Consider the following 20640-nt stretch of genomic DNA (forward strand, 5'->3'; position numbering starts at 1 on the left):
CACCCCAAGCTCTTAGCCTCTACATCAGTGCTTCCCGACACCGGCTGCAGGTTAGAATTACCTGGGAGTACTAAGCAACACCAATGCCCAGTGCCCATTGGAGACAGAATTAAGTTAGAATTTCTGGGGAAGCTCCCCAGTTATGCCAGTCTACAGCCAGCATTGAGAATCTCTGCTTTATGCTGTGCTGTTTTGGCCTTTACATATATCCACCCATTCATACCTGGACCTTAACCTGAGCTTCCCTCTGGGGTCCCTAGTGAGCACTATTGTTTCAAAGGAACCTACATATGGTCTATTTTCTAGATTTTGCCTGCAAGTCTTTCCTGATCCCCTAGACTCAGACAGATTCCCCTCACTCACATTCCCAGAGTTTTTGTGTTTTCCCTTCATAGCATTTATCTGAAATGTAATCAGATAACTATGTCCCAGCTCTAATCTCCTGCCCACCTGCTAGAATGTAAGCGCCCTGAAATCAGGAACTGTGTTTCTCTTATCCCCCAACAACGTTCCCAGAGCCAAGCACGGTGCCTGACATTTCTCCACTGGACAAGTGATACTTCTTTCTTCCATTTAAATAATTACTGATCCAGTAGCTATTCGGTGTCTTACACTTTCTCATGTATGCTATATAAGCAAGCTAGGAAAAGCCCCATTTTCCAGTGGTGGAAACTGAAGTTCAGGAATGGGAGGCAGCCACCCAGTCAGAAGCTGGCAGCGCTGGGCATGGTGTCTCATGTCTGTAATCCCAGCACTTCGGGAGGCCAAGGCAGGTGGATCACCTGAGGTGAGGAGTTCAAGAGTAGCCTGTTCAACATGGTGAAACCCCATCTCTACTAAAAATACAAAAATTAGCCAGGCATGAAGGTGTGCGTCTGTAATCCTAGCTACTCGGGAGGCTGAGCCAGGAGAATCGCTTCAACCCAGGAGGCAGAGGTTGCAGTGAGCTGAGATTGCGGCACTACACTCCAGCCTGGGCAACAGAGCAAGACACTGTCTAAAAAAAAAAAAAAAAAGAAGCTGGCAGAGCTAGACTCAACCCCAGACCTCCCCGTCCTTCCCATTCATTGGAGTCCACTGACCCCTGCCTGGGCCTGCTTCATTCATGCTGTTTCCAGGAGACACGCATCATCACCCTCTTTTCTGTTCTTTAGTCATCAATACCCGCCCCCCAGGCTCCTCCTCCTCCATCTCCCCCTCCAGAGGTTTGGCCCAAACAAGGCTGCTGAGTAACTCCCCTGATTAAACCATTGCGTGGTTGTCAGCAGCAGCACCGGGGAGGTCAAGGAGTTATCCAGGGACCTCCTTCCCAGCTCCCTAGGAGTGAGCACCCTCTGGGCAGCGCCCCCACCCATCTTCCTAACAGGAGTTCTGAGCAGCCACCCCACACGGGAGAAAAGTTCCTGGGAAAGGAGCCTCTCCGGGCTGAACACTGAGCTAGCGTGCAAGAATGGGCTTGGGAGGAGTTCTGCTTCCAGTCTATCTCTGGTGCCCCCTGCTGGAAAAAGCTGGGTGCAGGAAACAGGGACACTTGCACGCGGGGAATCTGGCTGGGGCTGTAGGTCTCAAACCGGACATCTGAGGCGTGAGATGAATTCATATCAAAGCCGACCCTGGAGGGACGAGGAAGAGCCAGTCATCTAAAAAGCTCCAGCTGTGGGACCTCGAAGAGCGCTTCGTAAAGGGCTTCTTCTCTGCCCGGCACCCCAAGGAAGCTGGGGAGAGGTCTTTGCTGTGGATGAGGCAGGGGGTGAGGAGGAGGAGGTTCAGAGACCTTTTGCTCATGCCCTCTCTGCCTGCGCTGCCTCCGTCATGCTCCCCTCGGGGCCATCTCCTGGTTTCCTTTGGGTCAGAGAAATTGCACACAGAGCAGAAGGATCTGATCTGACTGTTGGCTCATCTGCACTGCCGGCCCCCGAGCCTCGTCCCATTTCAGTGACAAGGCAAGTGTGAAAAATGGAGCACGATGGAGGCGTCACCAGACCTCCCAGGCTCTCGACTGGAGCCGCAGCTCTCAATGCAGCTGGAATTGCCAGGGGCAGTGAGTGCTTGTCCAGCTCACTGCTCTTTGGAAGGGGCATTCATCTCCCTGAGCGCTTGTGTGTGCATGCATGTGTGTGTGTGTTTGTGCGCGCGCGTGTGTGTGCATGCACGTGTGTGTGTGTGTGCGCGCGCGCACACACACACACAAGGCTGGGAGCTGTGCGGCAGGCACCCTGGCTTCGGGAACCCAAACTAGCCAGCTTCCCTTTCTGGGCCTGCTGGCCTAATTCCCAGCCGCAGCTGCCATTCTGGGCCCCCCTCCCTGAGGCCATCTCCCTGCAGATTTGGCAGCGGGGAAAGGAGGGGCCGAGAGAAGGGGAGAGAACCAGAGACAGGACTGAGCGCTAATCTGATGTAGATGATCCGGCAGCCTTCTCCAGCTTGGTTCCCCTCTGCCATCAGCTCTCCAGGTGACTTTCCCTGTGCCCTGCACTCTCCCCTTCTGCTTTCATCTCCTTAAGAAAGTGCCCAGAAAGTTAAACCCACACACAAACACACACACAATCCACCCAAAAAAAAAAAAAAAAAAAATCGGAGAGCAGGAGCAGGCAAACGAGTAAGAGAGCACGCGCGCAAGAGAGGGCTCACATCCGTCCTGGAGGAAGAACGGCACAGACGGAGGGAGGCTGGGGTTGGCAGAGACTGGGACGGAAGTCCCTCAGTCCCCCAGGAGCCTCCTTCATGGACCCGGGGATCCCAAGAGGGGCTGCCTCAACTTAGGATGGGCAACTGTGTCAAGTCTCCACTGAGAAATCTCTCAAGGAAGGTATGTTTTTGGAGTTTCCAAGATCTGGGGCTGGGGATTGGGGGTATCTCACCATCTGTCTCAGAGGTTGGGCACAGAAAGGGTGGCTGGAGCTTGCTATCCTTCCCAGGGGTTCTGTCCAGGGCTGCCTCCCTGCTTCTACCCCAAACACCCTCCTATTGCCGTTTTCTGTGTCCCAGGCTTTGGGCATGGCGGTCGGGGTGAAACTGTGTTTGGGAATTTGCACAAGGCTTAGGAAAGAAACTGTGTAGCTTTGGGGTTTCTGGGATGTAAAATGAAAAGGGTGGATGCTTAAGATGTCAGTGAACTTGACTGGCACCTCAGTCATTCAAGGGACTGGCCAAGTCCCTTAAAACCGGCAGAATCTGAAGACCCTTCCCAGCAGCAAGGGCAGGGACTCGTTCATATCCTTTGAGGGTCTGTGAGCCTCTCTGGTGGCCTCTAAGCCTTCAGAATTGTGGATTTTGAAGTAGATTCCATTGCTACTGAAAGGAACCAAACAATAATTCTTCCCCAATAATTCTTGAGTTAAGTCAGAGTATCTCAAATAGGACCCGAGTGGTTTTAGGGCCCAGGAGTTTTTCCATTAAGAAGTAGGCTGCCCGGGTGATGTGTTGAGCAGGGGTTGCATGTAAGTCACTCTCTGTGGTGGCTTTATCGCCATACACTTGGATTTGTTTTTGTTTTTGCAAAAATTCCTTTTAGAAAGAAAATGATCATCTCTAAAGCATCTTTCATGCAAGGCTGGGTTTGCACCTATAGGGTTTTGGGTTAGGTGGGCTCTGCGTATTTTTCTAGCCCTCTGTTGCCAGGCCATAGAAGAGACTCAGATATTATTTAAAGGTAGAGGGAATGATGGGGTTGTTTTCCTCCAATTCTTCCATTTTCCAGACAAGGAACTTGATTGACATTCAGAGGGAGGGGTTAAGTGACTTACCTATGGCCTCGGGTGAGCTATTGGCGTCTGTATCCCCAACCCCATCCTATCTTGGTCAGTTTAACAGCCTCTCAATTTAGGACACTTTGGGCTTTTCTGCCTGTCGTCTTCCTCATTTGGCTAAGCTGCTCACATCAAATTCCTTCTAATCTTCGCTGTTCCTTGGATCCTTCCAAGGGCTTGTTGTTTCTTCCATGCACGCCTCCCCCATAATCTGGTATCTTCTTAGGGGAGTCTTCTGCATCGGAAGTGCCCTCCGCGCTGTCCCAGAGAAGCAGAAAGTGATCTGAATTAGCCCTTGTAATAGGTTCCATCCAGAGCTTGAGGAAGTGAACTTAAGAACAAGGATTATCCTTCTGTCCCACCCATCTTCCCTTACACAACAGCATGCTTAAGAGTCAGATTACACAGGCCTCCTCTTTCTGGCCATGTGACCTTAGACAGATTACTTAACCTCTCTGTTCCTCGATTCCCTTGTCCATCCATCAATTGGGCATACTAATATCCACCTCTTAAGGTGATTCTGGGAATGAAATAAAGTGCTGTGCACAGTGCCTGGCCTATAGTAGTCAATAAATGTTAGTATTCTTGTCATCATAACCATAATTGTTCCACTCTGGGTTTTAGAGAAGTGGGATGGAGGAGAAACAGGAAATAGGAGAGATTTTCAGTCCGCAGAGTAAAAGATAAAAAAACTTACTGCAGTCAATTTCGTGTTTCTATCATAGTATTAATAATTGCTTTTTTTTTCTAAATATCTGCAACATACCTAATGTCTGTTATCTCATTTTCTCTTTTCCGCTACATAGTTCTTTTGGCTGTTTTATAGAGAAAGAAGCTGGACTCAGAGATAGAGCCTTCCTAAGGTTACACAGTCGATAGGAAGCAGAGCTGGGATTTAAACCCTGGTCTGTGTAAAATCAGAGCTGGCATTTTATTTTTATTTTTTCCTCTACGAGAGGCTGCCTCTCTCTTTCCCCTGCTGTCAGAAATGTTATTCATAGATTTCTGGATCTGACCTTAGAAGTCGTCTAGTCCAAATTCCCGCTCAGCGCATCAGTCCCCTCCCCGCTCACCAGGCACTCCCTCATTCGGCTTCTCCTTGAAGACATTCATTCGGCAAGAGGGAGCTTTGATGTGCATACTCTTGGCCAGCTGGTATTATTAGAAAGCTGTTAGGTCATGAGGCACACTTGCCCCTCCTGTTGCCGTGCCACACTTAGGAGACGTTGCCTTGGTGCCAGGAGAAATTGTCGGTCCATGGGTTGCTGCCCACTTGCCTGAGCGGTATCTGGGGAACTGGAAATGGTGAGAGGCAGCCTGCACCAGGCTCAGAGCTGGGCAGGACCAGGCTGTCAGGTGCCATCATTGGCCAGAAAAGAATTGCAGCCTCTGGGGCAACTTGGTGCTAGGCAGTATTATGATCAAGAGATGCAGTGGAAATTCCCCAGCTACCACTCTCCATTCTTCATGGGAGCAAATTCCTCTCCATCCTTCTCATTTCTTTCCTGATTGGCAGATGCTCCCCCACTTCCGCTGCAGCCAGAAGTAAATGCCTTCTGGCACCCAGCATCTCTTAAATTACATCACTGCCACCACCATCATCATCGCCATCATTGCCATCACTATGGCAACTCTATTTATTCACCTCCTCTTGCCATGCCCTAGGCACCATGCAGAGCACTTTATGTGTATAACTCATTACTTGTCGCAGGAATCCTGTGACTAGTCATGATCATCTCCCACAGTATGGAGAAGGAAACTGGAGCACAGAGAGGTGAAATGACCTGCCCAAGGTCACACAGCAAGCAAGTGGCAGAGCCAGAATTTGTCCCTAAGACTGTTTGAGCCCAAAGCCAGCAGGCTAAACTGCCTTTTAAAGTTTTTTTTTGTTTTGTTTTGTTTTTTGTTTTTTTGTGTTTTTGAGATGGAGTCTCGCTCTGTTACCCAAGCTGGAGTGCAGTGGCGCATCTCGGCTCACTGAAGCCTCTGCCTCCTGGGTTCAGTGATTTTCCTGCCTCAGCTTCCCAAGTAGCTGGGATTATGGGTGCCCGCCACCACACGCGGCTAATTTTTGTATTTTTAGTACAGACGGGGTTTCGCCATGTTGGCAGGCTGGTCTTGAACTCCCAACTTCAGGTCATCCACCCGCCTCGGCCTCCCAAAGTGCTGGGATGACAGGCATGAGCCACCACGCCCGGCCCGCCTCTTGGAGTTCTGTGCCACCTGCTACCTCCCCGCCTTCCTGGGTTATGCTATCTCTGAGCCAAGTGCAGAAGATTCAGCCAGAAACAAAAATGCTGACTCTCTGCAGACATCTCCTGAGACTGGTTCCTGGGGTTCGGCCAGTCACTGTCATCTCAGGCATGCTTTGATCCACTCTCCCAGATGGGAAGGTCTCTCTTGTTCTGCCTCGCTCTAGTCTTGCCTCGCTCTAGTCTAGGTCCCAGAAGTCTGAGTGAGTGAAGCCGAGGCTCTGAATCACAACTCTTTGGGATATCAAACCAGGAGGGGCTCTTGGCCTGTCTGACATCCCTCAAGTTTTGGGATCACCTAAAACAGACATTTATTGCACTCATCAAACTTGACCCTGGGACTGAGTTCCTTCACCTCCAGCCTGAGTAGCTGCTTCCCCTTTGAGGAACCAGAATACTGCACCACCCTCTCTAGGCCTGGAAGGGGCTTAGGAAGTTGGAAGGGAGTCTTGGTCTGTAGTCCCACAGGGCTTTGGGGAGAGGAAGCAGGAGAGGACACGGTGGGCAGGGGGTTGTTCTGAGTCTCAACCTGGAAGGACAGGCTGCCCCTGGGTCTTGGGATGTTCTCCTAAGCAGGGCCTTCTTTGCCCTGGAGGAATCTGACTGCAAGTAGAATGCAGTAGGATGGAAGGATAGGGTGCGCAGACCTGCACTTCTCAGACAAAGAGCCCTCAGGGTTTCAGCTCCTGTCGCTCCTTGGGAAGGTCCTACTCTAGCTAAATCCCCCCACATTGAAGGAAGGTATGTAAGCTCCAGGCCGAAGGCAGAGTGCAGGAGCTGGATTCTGTAGAGGCACTGGGCATCCCGGGAGGCCGGGGAGAACTGAATGTTGTGTCTGGAGGCTGCTGTTGTCCTAAGGGGAAGGTCTGTGGGCAGTGCGGACTTTTTATAGCCGCATGGGAACCTTCAGGGCGGAGGATCGGCTGGTCAGGGCCTGGGAGCACAGCTATATTAGGTAAGCAGAGAAGGCCCCTGCCTTAGCCTCTAGAGGTCCGGCACTCTGGGCCAGGCAGGGAGCCAGGGAAGGCGGGATTGAGGAAAAGGAGAACTGGTGGATGGCAGAGAGTGTCTAGTCTTGAAATCACAAACTGGGTGGAATCCTACCTACAGATGTGCCTTGTGTGGCCCACCGGGTGCTTTAAATCAGATCTGGTTACACTGGGCTGGAGTTAAGTAGTGCTACCTCTTCAGAGGGGTCACCATCTCAGGCTAGGTGCGGTGGCTCACGCCTGTAATCCCAGCACTTTGGGAGGCTGAGGCAGGAGGATCACCTGAGATCAGGAGTTCGAGACCACCCTGGCCAACATGGTGAAACCCCATCTCTGCTGAAAATATGGAAAAAAAAATTAGCCGGTGTGGTGGTGGGTGCCTGTAAACCAAGCTACTCGGGAGGCTGAGGCAGGAGAATCACTTGAATCCGGGAGTCAGAGGTTGCAGTGAGCCGAGATCACGCCACTGCACTCCAGCCTGGGCGACAGAGTGCACTAGCCACACACAAAAAAGGAGGGGGCATGTTTCCACTTTGCCCCAGTCCCCACCTCTCACACCCTGCCTGCTTCGTTTATGTCAGCAATGGCACCTGCATGTGCAACCTCTGGTCTGGCAGACCAGCCAAGCCTGGTCTCCATGCTGCCAGCTCCGATTGCCCTCACTGCCTTCCAGCGGGGATCTGGCTGGGGTAGGACAAGTCTGTTTGGGAGCTGGGAGGAATGACTTAGCCCTGGAGATTGACTGAACTGGGAGGTTGGGAGCATTTTGGGAAAGGATGTTGTCTCATTAGGCTCTGAGTGAACACTTCCCATTGGTGAGAATAGAAGCCCCCCGCTGCCCCTGTCTCTTCATGCACTTGGGTGTGTGATTCTGTGCATATGTATGTGCCAGTGCGTGCGTGTGTGTGTATGTGTGTGTGCATGTGCCACACAGAGGGCATCACATTCAGCTCTCCCCGGAACCACCATTTCTGTCAAGGATTGGAGACTCTGTCTGTTGGACCAATTTGATGCCTGTGCACGCTCAGGGCTCTCTGAACCCCGCTCCTTGACTCTCAGGGTCCCCTCTTGCGGAAAGCCCCTCCCGGGACCAGGAGCCAGACTGGGCAGGGAGGTGACACCCTGCCTCTCTTTTGCATTTGCTTGGTGCTGGCTGAAGATGTGCCAGGAGGAACAGACCAGCTACATGGTGGTGCAGACGAGCGAGGAGGGGCTGGCGGCCGACGCCGAGCTCCCGGGACCGCTCCTGATGCTGGCCCAGAACTGCGCAGTCATGCACAACCTGCTGGGCCCTGCCTGCATTTTCCTGCGCAAGGGCTTCGCTGAGAACAGGCAGCCTGTACGTAAGTTGGCCCAGTGGAGCCCGCTGAACTCGGCTTCACAGGGCGTGAGGAGGTGCTGGGATGAAGAAGGGGTCTATACAGAGCTCACACCCCCAACTTATGAATCTGATCCCCAAAGTTTTCCACTCATGGCTACAAAGTGCTGGTGAGTCCATATCCACCAGCAAAATAATGATGATGATAATAATAATAATAATATCAGATACATTGTTTTGAGCACTTACTAGGTGAGCACTGTGCCTAGTGTGTTGGCGGATTGCCTCATTTAAGCCTCAGAGCAGCTCTAAGAGGTAGGTGCTTTTATCATCCCCATTTTACAGATGAGAAAACTGACTTGGGCTGGGCGCAGCGGCTCACGCCTGTAATCCCAGCACTTTGGGAGGCCGAGGTAGGTGGATCACTTGAGGTCAGGAGTTTGAGACCACTCTGGCCAACATGGTGAAACCCCATCTCTACTAAAATACAAAAATTAGCTGGGCATGGTGGCGGGTGCCTGTAATCCCAGCTACTCGAGAGGCTGAGGCAGGAGAATCGCTTGAACCCAGGAGGCAGAGGTTGCAGTGAGCCAAGGTCACGCCATGGCACTCCAGCCTGGGTGACAGAGTAAGACTCCAACTCAAAAAAGAAAGAAAGAAAGAAAACTGGCGTGCAGAGGTCACATGCTCGAGGTAACAGCTTGTTGGTGGTAGAGGTAGGATTCACACTTGGATAGTCTGACTCAAGAGCCTCTTGTGCTCCTAATGACAACTCTGTATACATGGCACTATCCGGTAGAACTTTCTACAATGATGGAAATATTCTAAATTCCGTGCTGTCCGATACAGTAGCCACTAGCCACGTGTGGCTATTGACCACTTGAAATGTGGCTAGTGCAACTAAGGAACTGAATTATGGATTTTATGTTATTCTTACTCAAATTTACATAGCCACATGTGGCTAGCGGCTAGTGAATTGGCCAGCTTTCCACAAGTAGCTAAATAGTTCAAAGAGAGGAGAGGACTAATGAGGATGTTATAGAGGTAAACATTTGTAGGTTGCATTTATTGAATGCCACATGCTAAACACTTTAATATCTTGTCTCACTGAATGCACACTAAGGCCCTGTGAGGTGGGTACTGGTATTAACCCATTTTACAGATGAGGAGACTGTGGCTCAAACAGCAGAGTGACCTGCCTGAGGAAGTAGATCTGAGCTTCATACTCAGGTCTGTCTGCCTCTAGAGCCCAAGTGCGTCTCCCCAGCCACATGTATTGGGGAGAAAGGCGTGTTCCTGCACCCCATTCCACCTGACCCTGAGTTGCTGCACGTGATCTTCCTGGCACATTAGTGGGCATCCCTGGCTCTACTCCAGGGCAGAGAACACACATAGCTACTGCTGTGCACGGGGAGTGTGATCCAAGGACCAGCCATCAGTGCTCAGCAGACCAGCTCTGGTGGCGGGCACACTCCGTGAAGGGGCATCTGGCTTTGCTGCCCCTGGGGCTTTGGGTGTACAGGAGGAACGGAAGGGGCTGCCATGGGGTCAGCAATGCCTGTTCCTCCCGAGTCCTGCAGAACTGGGCCTTGGAGAAGTGGGAGGCTGCTTAAGGCCTGATGCGTGGGAAAGGATTTATTGGGTCTCAGTAGCTGGTCCTAGGGCGTGTGCTCTGCATGTATGTGTACACACGTGTGCTTACTCGCTTTCACAGACTGCTGGTATGACCCATTGCACAAAACATCCTTTTTGGTCACCCAAAAACGTCTACGAACATATGGGTTTGTGTTGGAATGGCTGTGACCTACCCTTAAGCCAGGCACCATCACCAGCATTTTTTTTTTTTTTTTTTGAGACAGAGTCTCACTCTCTTGTCCAGGTGGAAGTGCAGTGGTGCAGTCTTGGCTCACTGCAATCTCTGCCTCCCAGGCTCTAGTGATTCTCCTGCCTCAGCCTCCCGAGTAGCTGGGACTACAGGCGTGCACCACCATGCTTGGCTAACTAAAACAAGGTTTTTTGGTAGAGACGAGGTCTCACTATATCGCCCAGGCTGGTCTCGAACTCCTGGCTTCAAGTGATCCCCTCGCCTTGGCCTCGTAAAGTGCTAGGATTATAGGCGTGGACCACCGTGCCTGGCCAATGGCGAGCTTTTTAGGTGAACGTCCATGCAGTCATCTCAGAGACACGCCTCCCTATGGGTGACTCCTACCCCCAGCCTGGCGGAGCTGGGAGCTTGCAGCCTGCTCCCTCCAAGCTCACACACACTCTCAACGCTGTCCTGCCACACAGAGCTACCTCTGAGCTCTTGGTCCTATGCACCTGGTTGTCCCGTGAGATGTGACTCAGCAGCCCTTCCCTTTCTAGATGATCTGCAGATTTTCTGGTGTTGTCGTCTTTTGTCCTGGGGCCAGTTTGGAGTGGCTGTCTCTACTCATCCTGGCCCCGTTGGCTGGAACGGCCTGCATGCACAGTGGAGGTGCCACACGCTCACTGTGGCATGCCTGCGTGTCTGTGTTCATGGGAGGTATGGCCATACCTGTGTGAGCCTCTTCAGGATGGGCACTGCCTGGTGTCCTCCCTGCCCAAAGGCAAAGAGCTGCAACATGCGGGAGGCTGGACGCTGAAGACCACTTTTGGAGTCTACTAACCAGGTCCAGCTGGGCACCTGTATCCATTTCATGCCAGTCTGTCTCCCTCCTGGGCAGGCCCAGGGCAACTGGCAGCTCACCAACCTGAGCTTCCTCCAGGCCTGCTCCTTGGAGATGTCTCTGCCATCTGTTCTGACGCCTAGATTCAGGGTTGCCTTGATTGCCCAGGACACCTGGGCACTGCTTGAGGCTGGAGACGTGCTTTTTGGACCCTGGCTGCAGCCAGAAGCACTGGTGGCCCCCGGGGTCCTATGTGGTATCCTGTGATCCTGTGACAGGGGAACGTACAGGGATGGGGGTCAAATTGGAGAAGGTGGGGCAGTGCCTGCGAAGCAGTCACAGCCCCATTCTGTTGCCACGTCTCCTCCTGACTCCTCCCTGTCCTCCTACCCCCGCTTCAGGATGGCCCTGCCTTCCCTCCCCTCCTGCGCCTCTTCTGTTGTCTTGCAGCCTCTGTCGCCCTGCTCTTCCTGTTTCATTGGGTGGTGCTGTCTTTTCCCTGTTGTGACCTCCGTGGACTCTGTTTTATTTGCAGGTTTTTGCCACCAGGCAAGCTCTGTTCTCTGACTCATTCTTTTTTTGTTTTTTTTTTTTGAGACAGGGTCTCACTCTGTTGCCCAGGGTGACAGAGTGCAATGGCACCATCATAGCTCACTACAGCCTCAAACTCCTGCTGACCCATTCTTGTATCTGGAACAAGGGGCTGGAGGCACAGAGGTTCTGTGCCCAGGCTGGTGGGGCTGGTGGCTTCTTGGGCACCTCCTGTTAGGGGCCCAGGAGCTTCTATGTCTAAGGGAGATGTGGGGCTTTCTTCTCCCCTCAAGGACCTGATCCAGGCACACCTGTGCTGCATCCTCGTCACCTCCTACCCAGTGCCTGCTGCCACGTGGATGGCCCCCAGGTTAGATATTTTGTGACTTCCAGGTCCCTTGTTGCGGCTAATAGGACATGTTCTTTTGTTTCAGGATAGATCACTGCGACCAGAGGAAATTGAAGGTAAAACTTGGCCCCTTGGGGGAAAGGACTGCCTAGCCCTCTAGGAAGGTGTGGGAAGGGAGGTTGATGGGAAGAGAGGCCCCTGGGAATGGGGCCTGGTGCAACGCGGGGTATCTTCTGTGAAACCAGCTGCTGAAGGTGTGCACAGGAGGCAAGAGAAATGCCCCAGCATCCTGGGAAGCTCCTGGGCCTCTCTTTCCATGCCGGTGGGCCTTTGGGCTGCCTTTGCCCACAGAGGCTCTGCGGGTCCTACCCCTGACCACATCCACCTTTGCTCACTTCCCCAGAGCTCCGAGAGGCCTTCAGAGAATTCGACAAGGACAAGGATGGCTACATCAACTGCCGGGATCTGGGCAACTGCATGCGCACCATGGGCTACATGCCCACCGAGATGGAGCTCATCGAACTGTCCCAGCAGATCAACATGAACCGTGAGTCCCTCTACCAGGCATCTGCGTCCCTTCGGTCCTCACCCTTGCCATCCTCTGCAGTCAGACAGGACTGGCTTCAAATTCTGCATCCACCTCTTACCAGCTCTGTGATCTGGGGCCAACCACTTACCCTCTCTGAGCCTCAGTTTCCTCACCTGTAAAATGAGGGCCGAATTGGAGGAGTGGAGCCCAGAAAGTAGATTAGGGAATATCTGTAAAACAGCCCAATAACTGGCTCACAGGAAGAACTGAACAGAGGGCTCTTGTTATTATTAAGTTTGTCTCTATCTGATGAGCAGGTCAAGGAGGGGTTGTCCATTCTGTCAGTTGTCTAGTTGGAGACAGGGAATGGGTATATCGGGGATGACCTAGCCCTTTCCTCTTTTTCCAGTGGGTGGCCATGTAGATTTTGATGACTTCGTGGAGCTAATGGGGCCTAAACTCCTGGCAGAGACAGCAGATATGATTGGTGTAAAGGAACTGCGAGATGCTTTCCGAGAGGTAACAGACAGAGGCAGGCAGGCATGGGGCGGCTATTGGAATCCTATCTGCAGTATAAATACTTCAAAAGAAGCCTGAGCCTCAAGTCCCAGATCAGGGGAGGGAGCTTGGACAGAGAAAGGTCTCTGGTAAAGGGGGGCAATGACACTGGAGAAGGAGCTCAACTTTGGGATCTGCTGCTGCCAATCGCCATGCTGGGGCGACCTCTCCTTCCTTCCTGCCTTCTCTAGTTTGACACCAATGGTGATGGGGAAATAAGCACCAGTGAGCTGCGAGAGGCTATGAGGAAGCTCCTGGGTCATCAGGTGGGACACCGAGACATAGAGGAAATTATCCGAGATGTGGACCTCAATGGGGATGGACGAGTGGACTTTGAAGGTAAGTGGGGCTTGAAAGTGGGAGAGAAGCAAGCCAGCAGTGGCCATCCATGGAGCCCTCCAATTGTGTATCCATCATGCAACCATCAATCCGCCCTAATTTTCCAACCCCCAGCCCTTTCATCCTCCTATCCCTCCGTCCATGCCCCTGTCTAATCCATCTCCCATCCCTTCCCCATGCATCTATTCATGCATCTGTCCATCCATCTATCCATCCTCTACCTTTCCATTCATCTGTCCATTTATCCATCCATTCATCTACCTATCTATCCATCTGTCCATCATCCATCCATCCATCCATTTATCTACCCATCTATCCATCCATCCATCCTCTACCTATCCATCCATCTGTCCATGTATCCATTCATCCATTCATCTACCTATCTATCTGTCCATCATCCATCCATCCATTTATCCATTCATCCATCCATCCTTCCATTCGTCTACATATCTATCCATCCATCCATCCATCCATCCATCCACCTATCCATCCATCTGTCCATCCATTCATCTACCTATTCATCTATCTGTCCATCTTTCCATATCTATCTCTCCATTTTTTCATCTGTTTATCTCCTTATCTGTCCAGATGCCTATTTATCCATTCCTCCACCTCTAAGCAATCATTCCTATAGCAATTTATCCATGCATTTATCTGTCCATTCGTGCATCTATTTATTCTTCTCTACATTCACCCATGAATCTATCTATGTATTCATCTACTCATATAGATCTCTCTATGTGTTCACACTTCTATACTTCCATTCACACATTCATGTCTCTTTGTCTGCATATACTTCTACCCATACTTGCATTGATCTATCCATCTATCTGTTCAGTCATTTCCTCATCTATATCCATCTACTCATCCATTCACCCATCCCTGTGTCCATCTGCACCCATCCTTCTCTAACCATTTATCTGTCTACCCACGCATGCATCCATCCACGGTAGGTGTTTTCTGAAAGTTACATTCCTCAAATGGACACTCAGGCTCCCTAAGATCTGACCACAGCTCACCTCCCCAGCCACAACTCAACAGTCCTTCATTCACACTCCACCAAAATATTTGTGATCAGTGAAGCTGCTAGGCTCCCTCTTGAATACACTGATCTTTTTGCCAGGAGGGCTTTTTTGTTGTTGTTTGTTTGTTTGTTTGAGACAGAGTCTCACTCTGTTGCGCAGGCTGGAGTGTGGTGGCAGGATCTTGGCTCACTGCAAACTGCGCCTCCCAGATTCAAGCGATTCTCCTGCCTCAGCTTCCCAAGTAGCTGGGATTACAGGCGCCCACCACCATGCCCGGCTAATTTTTGTATTTTCAGTTGAGACGGGGTTTCACCATGTTGACCAGGCTAGTCTTGAACTCCTGACCTCAAGTGATCCACTCGCCTCGGCCTCCCAAAGTGCTGGGATTACAGGCGTGAGCCACTGTGCCTGGCCACCAGGAGGGCTTTTATCCTGTTCTTTTTTTTTTTTTTTTTTTTTTTGAGACAAAGTCTCGCTCTTGTACTCCAGGCTGGAGTGCAATGGCATGATCTCAGCTCACTGCAACCTCTGCCTCCTGGATTCAAGCGATTCTCCTGCCTCAGCCTCCCGAATAGCTGGGATTACAGGCGCCTACCACCACGTCCAGCTAATTTTTGTATTTTCAGTAGAGATGGGTTTCACTATGTTGGCCAGGCTGGTCTGGAACTCCTGAACTCAGGTGATCCGCCCGCCTTGGCCTCCCAAAGTGCTGGGATTATAGGTGTGAGCCACTGCACCTGGCCTATCCTGTTTTTTACTTGGGCTAAGTTCTGTTAGCCCAAGGGACATTCTTCATGACTCGACAGTGGGACTCCTTCTAGCACCCTTCCCTGGTTCCTCAAACTGAACTTCCTCTTTTCTGGGTTTTCACAGCACGTCAGGCTCACCTGTTCTTCACACTGTCCCCTAACTGCTGGTTAGAGTTGTCTTCCCAGTTGACTCTGAACTTTGAAAGAAGAACCCTATTTTCTTAATCACTGCATTTCTTGCATAACACAGCTAGTGCTCAGTGAAAGGTTATTTATTTATTTATTTATTTTAAGACAGGGTCTTGCTCTGTCGCCCAGGCTGGAGTGCAGTGGCGTAATCTCGGCTCGCTGCAACCTCCGCCTCCCGGGTTCAAGTGATTCTTGTGGCTCAGCCTCCCGAGTAGCTGGGACTATAGGGGTGCGCCACCATGCCTGGCTAATTTTTTGTATTTTTAATAGAGACAGGGTTTCACCATGTTGGCCAGGCTGCTCTTGAACTCCTGGCCTCAAGTGATCCACCCGCCTTGGCCTCCCAAAGTGCTGGGATTACAGTCGTGAGCCACCGCGCCCAGCCTCAAAGACTTTCTTTTTAAAGAATCAATAGTAATCATAATAGTTATAATTTACTGTACACTTATGTGCAGTCATTGTACTAAGTAGCTTTACACATATTCTTACATTTAATTCTCAGAATGACTCTATGGATTGCATTATTATAACCTTATGTTACAGATGAGGAAACTGAGGCTCAGAGAAGTAATATAACTAGCTCAAGATTGCCTGCCTACTAAGAGGCAGAGCTGGGGCACAGCCCCAGGCCTGAAATCACAGCAGAATGCAGTCTTGTGCATGACGCCATGTGAGGCACTACGTGATACAGGGAAAGGGTAAAATGTTGACTCTGCACACCAGGAACTTGCATTCTGAGCAGAAAGACAAGATAAGCATGTGCCAGAGACCGTGAGTGTCCAGAACACAAAGGCTGGGAGGTTTTCTCTCAGAAGCAGTCGGCCTTCAAGGCCAGGGAGCGTGGATAGTTGGAGAGAAGGCTTTGTTATCACCAGATCTGGAAATCTCAGGTCTCCCTGTATCCAGGTAGCGCCCACCACAGATGACAGCCTTGCTCTTGAAAGCCTGGCATCCCCCATTCATCCTACGAGGATGCATTGTACATCTGCTGTGTGCTAAGATCTGGTCTCTGCCTCGAAGAGCTCAAGACCAGCAAGAAAACCAGAGAAAACAATAGCATAATCCATGTGTGCTGGCGGAAGCACAGGGGGCTGCTATAGAGGGGGCGCCTGTGCCAAGTTGCAGGGAGGGATTAGGGAAGACTTCCTGGAGGAGGTTATAAATAATTAGAGCCCCCCAAAATGGGAAGAGCCACCAGGTGAGAGGGAAGGGCAGGTATTTACCCAAATGAGTTGAAAACCTATGTCCACACAAATCTGTACATAGATGCTTATAGCAGCTTTATTCATAATTGTCCAAACTTGGAAACAACCAAGGTGTCCTTTCAGTAAGTGATGGATAAATAAACGGGGGCACATCCAGACAATGGGATATTGCTCAGTGCTAAAAAGAGATGAGCTAGGCTGGGCGCTGTGGCTCATGCCTGTAATCCCAGCACTATGGGAGGCCAAGGTGGGCAGATCACTTGATGCCAGGAGTTTGAGACCAGCCTGATCAACATGGTGAAACCCTGTCTCTATTAAAAATACAAAAAAAATTAGCGGGGTGTGGTGGCGCACACCTGTAATCCCAGCACTTGGGAGGCTGAGACACAGAATCGCTTGAACCCAGGAGGCGGAGGTTGTAGTGAGCTGAGATGGTACTGCTGCACTCCAGCCTGGGCAACAGAGCAAGACTCTGTCTCAAAAAGAAAAAAAAAAAAAGAGAGAGAGAGAGATGAGCTATCTAGTCATGAAAAGACATGGTGAAGAGGGGACACACATGCATATTACTAAGTGAAAAGCCAATCTGAAAACACTGCATACCATATGATTTGATCTATATGACATTCTGGAAAAGGCAAAACTATGGAGACAGTAAAAAGATCAGTGGGTGCAAGGGGTTGGGGGGAGGGAGGGATGAATAGGCAGAGAAGAGAAGATTTTTAGGGCAGTGACACTATTCTGTATGAGGCCAGGTACAGTGGCACATGCCCGTAATCCTAGTATTTTGGGAGGCTGAGGCAGGAGGAGCACTTGAGGTCAGGAGCTCGAGACCAGCCTGGGCAACATGGCGAAACCCCGTCTCTACTAAAAATACAAAAAAAATTAGCCAGGCTTGGTGGCGCATGCCTGTAGTCCCAGCTACCTGGAGAGCTGAGGTGGGAGGATCGCTTGAGCCCGGGAGGTCAAGGCTGCAGTGAGCCGAGATTGTGCCACTGTACTCCAGCCTGGGTGACAAAGTGAGACCCTGTCTCAAAAATAAATAAATAAATAAAAATAAACGATTCTGTATGATACAACAGCAGAGGATGCATGTCATTATACATTTGTCCGAACCCATAGAATGTACATCGCCAACAATGAACCCTGATGTAAACTGTGGTCTCCAGGTGATAACGACGTGTCGGTGTCGGTTTCTCACTTACAACAAATGCACCACTCTGTGTGGAATGTGGTTGGTGTGGGAGGCTATGCGTATGCGGGGACAGGGGTTGCAGAAAAAAATCTCCATACTTTCTAATCCGCTTTGCCATAAACCTAAAATTGCCCTTAAAAAAAGAGAGAGAGAGGCCCGGCGCGGTGGCTCACGCCTGTAATCCCAGCACTTTGGGAAGCCGAGGTGGGCGGATCACGAGGTCAGGAGATCGAGACCATCCTGGCTAACATGGTGAAACCCCATCTCTATAAAAATACAAAAAATTAGCTGGACATGGTGGCGGGCTCCTGGTCCCAGCTACTCGGGAGGCTGAGGCAGGAGAATGGCGTGAACCCGGGAGGCAGAGCTTGCAGTGAGCCAAGATCATGCCACTGCACTCCAGCTTAGGTGACAGAGCGAGACTCCGTCTCAAAAAAAAAAAAAAAGAAAAGAAAAGAGAGAGAGAGAAGGGGATGGGCACGGTGGCCACACTTGTAATCCCAGCACTTAGGGAGGCCAAGGCAGGAGGATTGCTAGAGCCCAGGAGTTTGACCTTACAGTGAGCTATAATCATGCCACTGCACTTCAGCCTGGGCGACAGAGGGAGACTCTGTCTCTACATTTAAAAAAAAAAAAAAAAAAAAAGGAAGAAGAAAGGAGGGGGTACAGGTTGCTTTCAGAAAAGCTGAGAGGAGACCAGCCTGGCCAACATGGTGAAACCCCGTCTCTACTAAAAGTACAAAAATTAGCCAAGCGTGGTAGTGCACACCTGTAATCCCAGCTACTAGGGAGGCTGAGGCAGGAGAATCGCTTGAACCCAGGAGGTGGAGGCTTCAGTGAGCTGAGATCGCATCACTGCACTCCAGCCTGGGTGACAGAGCAAGACTCCATCTCAAAAAAAAAAAAAAAAAAAAAGCTGAGAGGTGAGAGAGGGAGTGCGCCAGCTGCACTTGAGGGGCTGAAAAGAAGATCTGTGTAGTTGGAACACAGAGGTTGGGAGTTAGCCCGAGAGATATGGCTGGAGATGTCAGCTGGGGCCAGATCAGGGAGGGCCATGAGGCTGTGTCAGGATATTGGAGATTTTCCAGTGGAGAGCTGTGGGAGGTTTCCGCAGCGGTCAGATCCGCAGATTAGAACACTCTCGCTGGCTGCTGTGTCCATGGATTGGAGAGGGCAGAATGGATGGGGGACCAGCACAGAGTTGGGGCAGTGGCAATGGGGTGGGGTCTGAAGGCAGCCACCTGGGGAGGCCTCTGGCTGCTGCTTGCTCCCCAGCTGCTCCTCTACCCTTCTAGAGTTTGTCCGGATGATGTCCCGCTGAGGCCGCGAGGGCCCCTCCAGGACTGCCAAGCTCCCAAAGGCGGGGCTAAGAGGAGCTAGAGCTTGCCTCACCCGCTGTAGCCGCCGAGAGCCCAGGATGTACTGGCGGATGGGGCCTGCCTGCACCCCGGGGAGGCGCCCACCCCGGACCCCCACCCCTCCGCACTGTGAAAGACTAACTCCTGCAACTGGAAAGCGGGGGCGCCCGCCGACGAGGAGGCCACCGCGCCAAGCCGGCAGAGGTCATGCCAGGCGCCAAGGGCCATGTGCCCAGCTGCTGCTGGCTGGGTGGGCCAGGGAGCCCGCCAGCAGACCCCACACAGCATGTCCGCCCCAGGGCAAAGCCTCCCACCTTCGCTCTGCGCCCGTCCCAGCTCGCCTCAGCCCTGTTATCTCAGAACCAATAAAAATATTTCCAAGAGCAAGACAGCCGTGATGGTCTTTCCTCCTTGGGCCTGGTTAGATGACCCTCACATTTCCTGAGTACCAACTGCATGCCCAGAACCTGCTGATCATTTTTGCATTCAGCATTTTTTATTTGTTTATTTATTTATTTCGAGACGAAGTCAAATGAGGGTTCTTTTGACCTTCCTATGTTTTCTGTTTTGAGACAGGGTCTAGCTCCGTCACCCAGGCTGGAGTGCAGTGGCGTGATCTCAGCTCACTGTAACATCTGCTTCCCAGGTTCAAGCGATTCTCCTGCCTCAGCCTCCCGAGTAGCTGGGATTACAGGCGCCCACCACCACGCCTGGCTAATTTTTGTATTTTTAGTAGAGATGGGGTTTCACATGTTGGGCAGGCTGGTCTCAAACTCCTGACCTCAAGTGATCTGCCTGCCTTGGCCTCCCAAAGTGCTGGGATTCCAGGCATGAGTCTCCATGCCTGGCCAACATGCATTTATTGAGTACCTATTATGTACTCAGTGACTTCCATTCTCATCCTTGGGCCAGAACCTGGGACTGCTAAGGGAGACTGAAGAATGTAGTTAGTTATTTAGCTGGGTACTCAGCTTCCCCAAACAAAATCAGGTTCTATAAGAAGAGAAGCATCCAGCAGAGTCTGTATCACTTCTGACTTTGTGGAACTTTCATACTGGTTGGAGAGACAGGCATGAGAGAAACACATCATATAGGATTACAAATTGTGATACTGCTATTGAGGAAAAATATAGGGACCTTTGGCAGGATATACTAAGGAGGCCTGGCCTCCTGTAGGGAGGTCAGAAAAGGCTTGCCCAGTGAAGTGATGTCAAGGGTTTTGCTCTGGAGGAAGTCCCAGTGTGTGCGGACAGACAGATATAGACACAGCTGCCACTGGCTGCGCGCCGTGGCTCATGCCTGTAATCCCAGCACTTTGGGGAGGCCGAGGCGGGAGGATCACTTGAGTTCAGGAGTTCAAGACTAACCTGACCAACGTGGCCTGTCTCTACAAAAATAGAAAAATTAGCCGGGCGTGGCGGCATGCACCTAGAGTCCCAGCTTCAGGAGAATCGCTTGAACCCAGGAGGTAGAGGCTGCAGTGGGCCGAGATCACGCCACTGGGTGACGGAGTGAGACTCCGTCTAAAAAAAGAAAGAAATAGCTGCCATCCTCTCTGCTGAGTGGGAGGAAGATGTGTAGCCAATAGGCCCAGGGTTTGCTTGCTGTGTGACTTAGGGCCAGTCGCGTCCCCTTTCTGAAGCTCAGTTTCCTCCTGTGT

At 51.3% G+C, this 20640-nt stretch overlaps 1 protein-coding gene across 4 annotated transcripts in view; it reads left to right on the forward strand.

The window, feature by feature from the left end:
- CABP1 (calcium binding protein 1) overlaps positions 1-19367 on the forward strand; it is a 26639-nt gene extending 7272 nt beyond the window's left edge. Inside the window, exons 1-7 of one of the 4 annotated variants that reach the window (XM_003313972.6) lie at positions 1005-2809; positions 8150-8329; positions 11922-11952; positions 12240-12383; positions 12775-12884; positions 13115-13262; positions 18918-19367. In XM_003313972.6, the coding sequence (XP_003314020.1) occupies positions 2765-2809; positions 8150-8329; positions 11922-11952; positions 12240-12383; positions 12775-12884; positions 13115-13262; positions 18918-18943 (684 nt within the window). In that variant the 5' untranslated portion in view covers positions 1005-2764 and the 3' untranslated portion in view covers positions 18944-19367. Of the gene's footprint in view, positions 1-1004; positions 2810-8149; positions 8330-11921; positions 11953-12239; positions 12384-12774; positions 12885-13114; positions 13263-18917 lie in introns of those variants that run through there. The other 3 variants (XM_009426403.4, XM_054663689.2, XM_016924388.3) reach the window with 3 other exon arrangements.
- The last annotated feature ends 1273 nt before the right edge of the window (positions 19368-20640 follow it).

This window comes from Pan troglodytes, chromosome 10, assembly GCF_028858775.2.
Source record: "Pan troglodytes isolate AG18354 chromosome 10, NHGRI_mPanTro3-v2.0_pri, whole genome shotgun sequence".
Lineage (NCBI taxonomy): Eukaryota > Metazoa > Chordata > Mammalia > Primates > Hominidae > Pan > Pan troglodytes.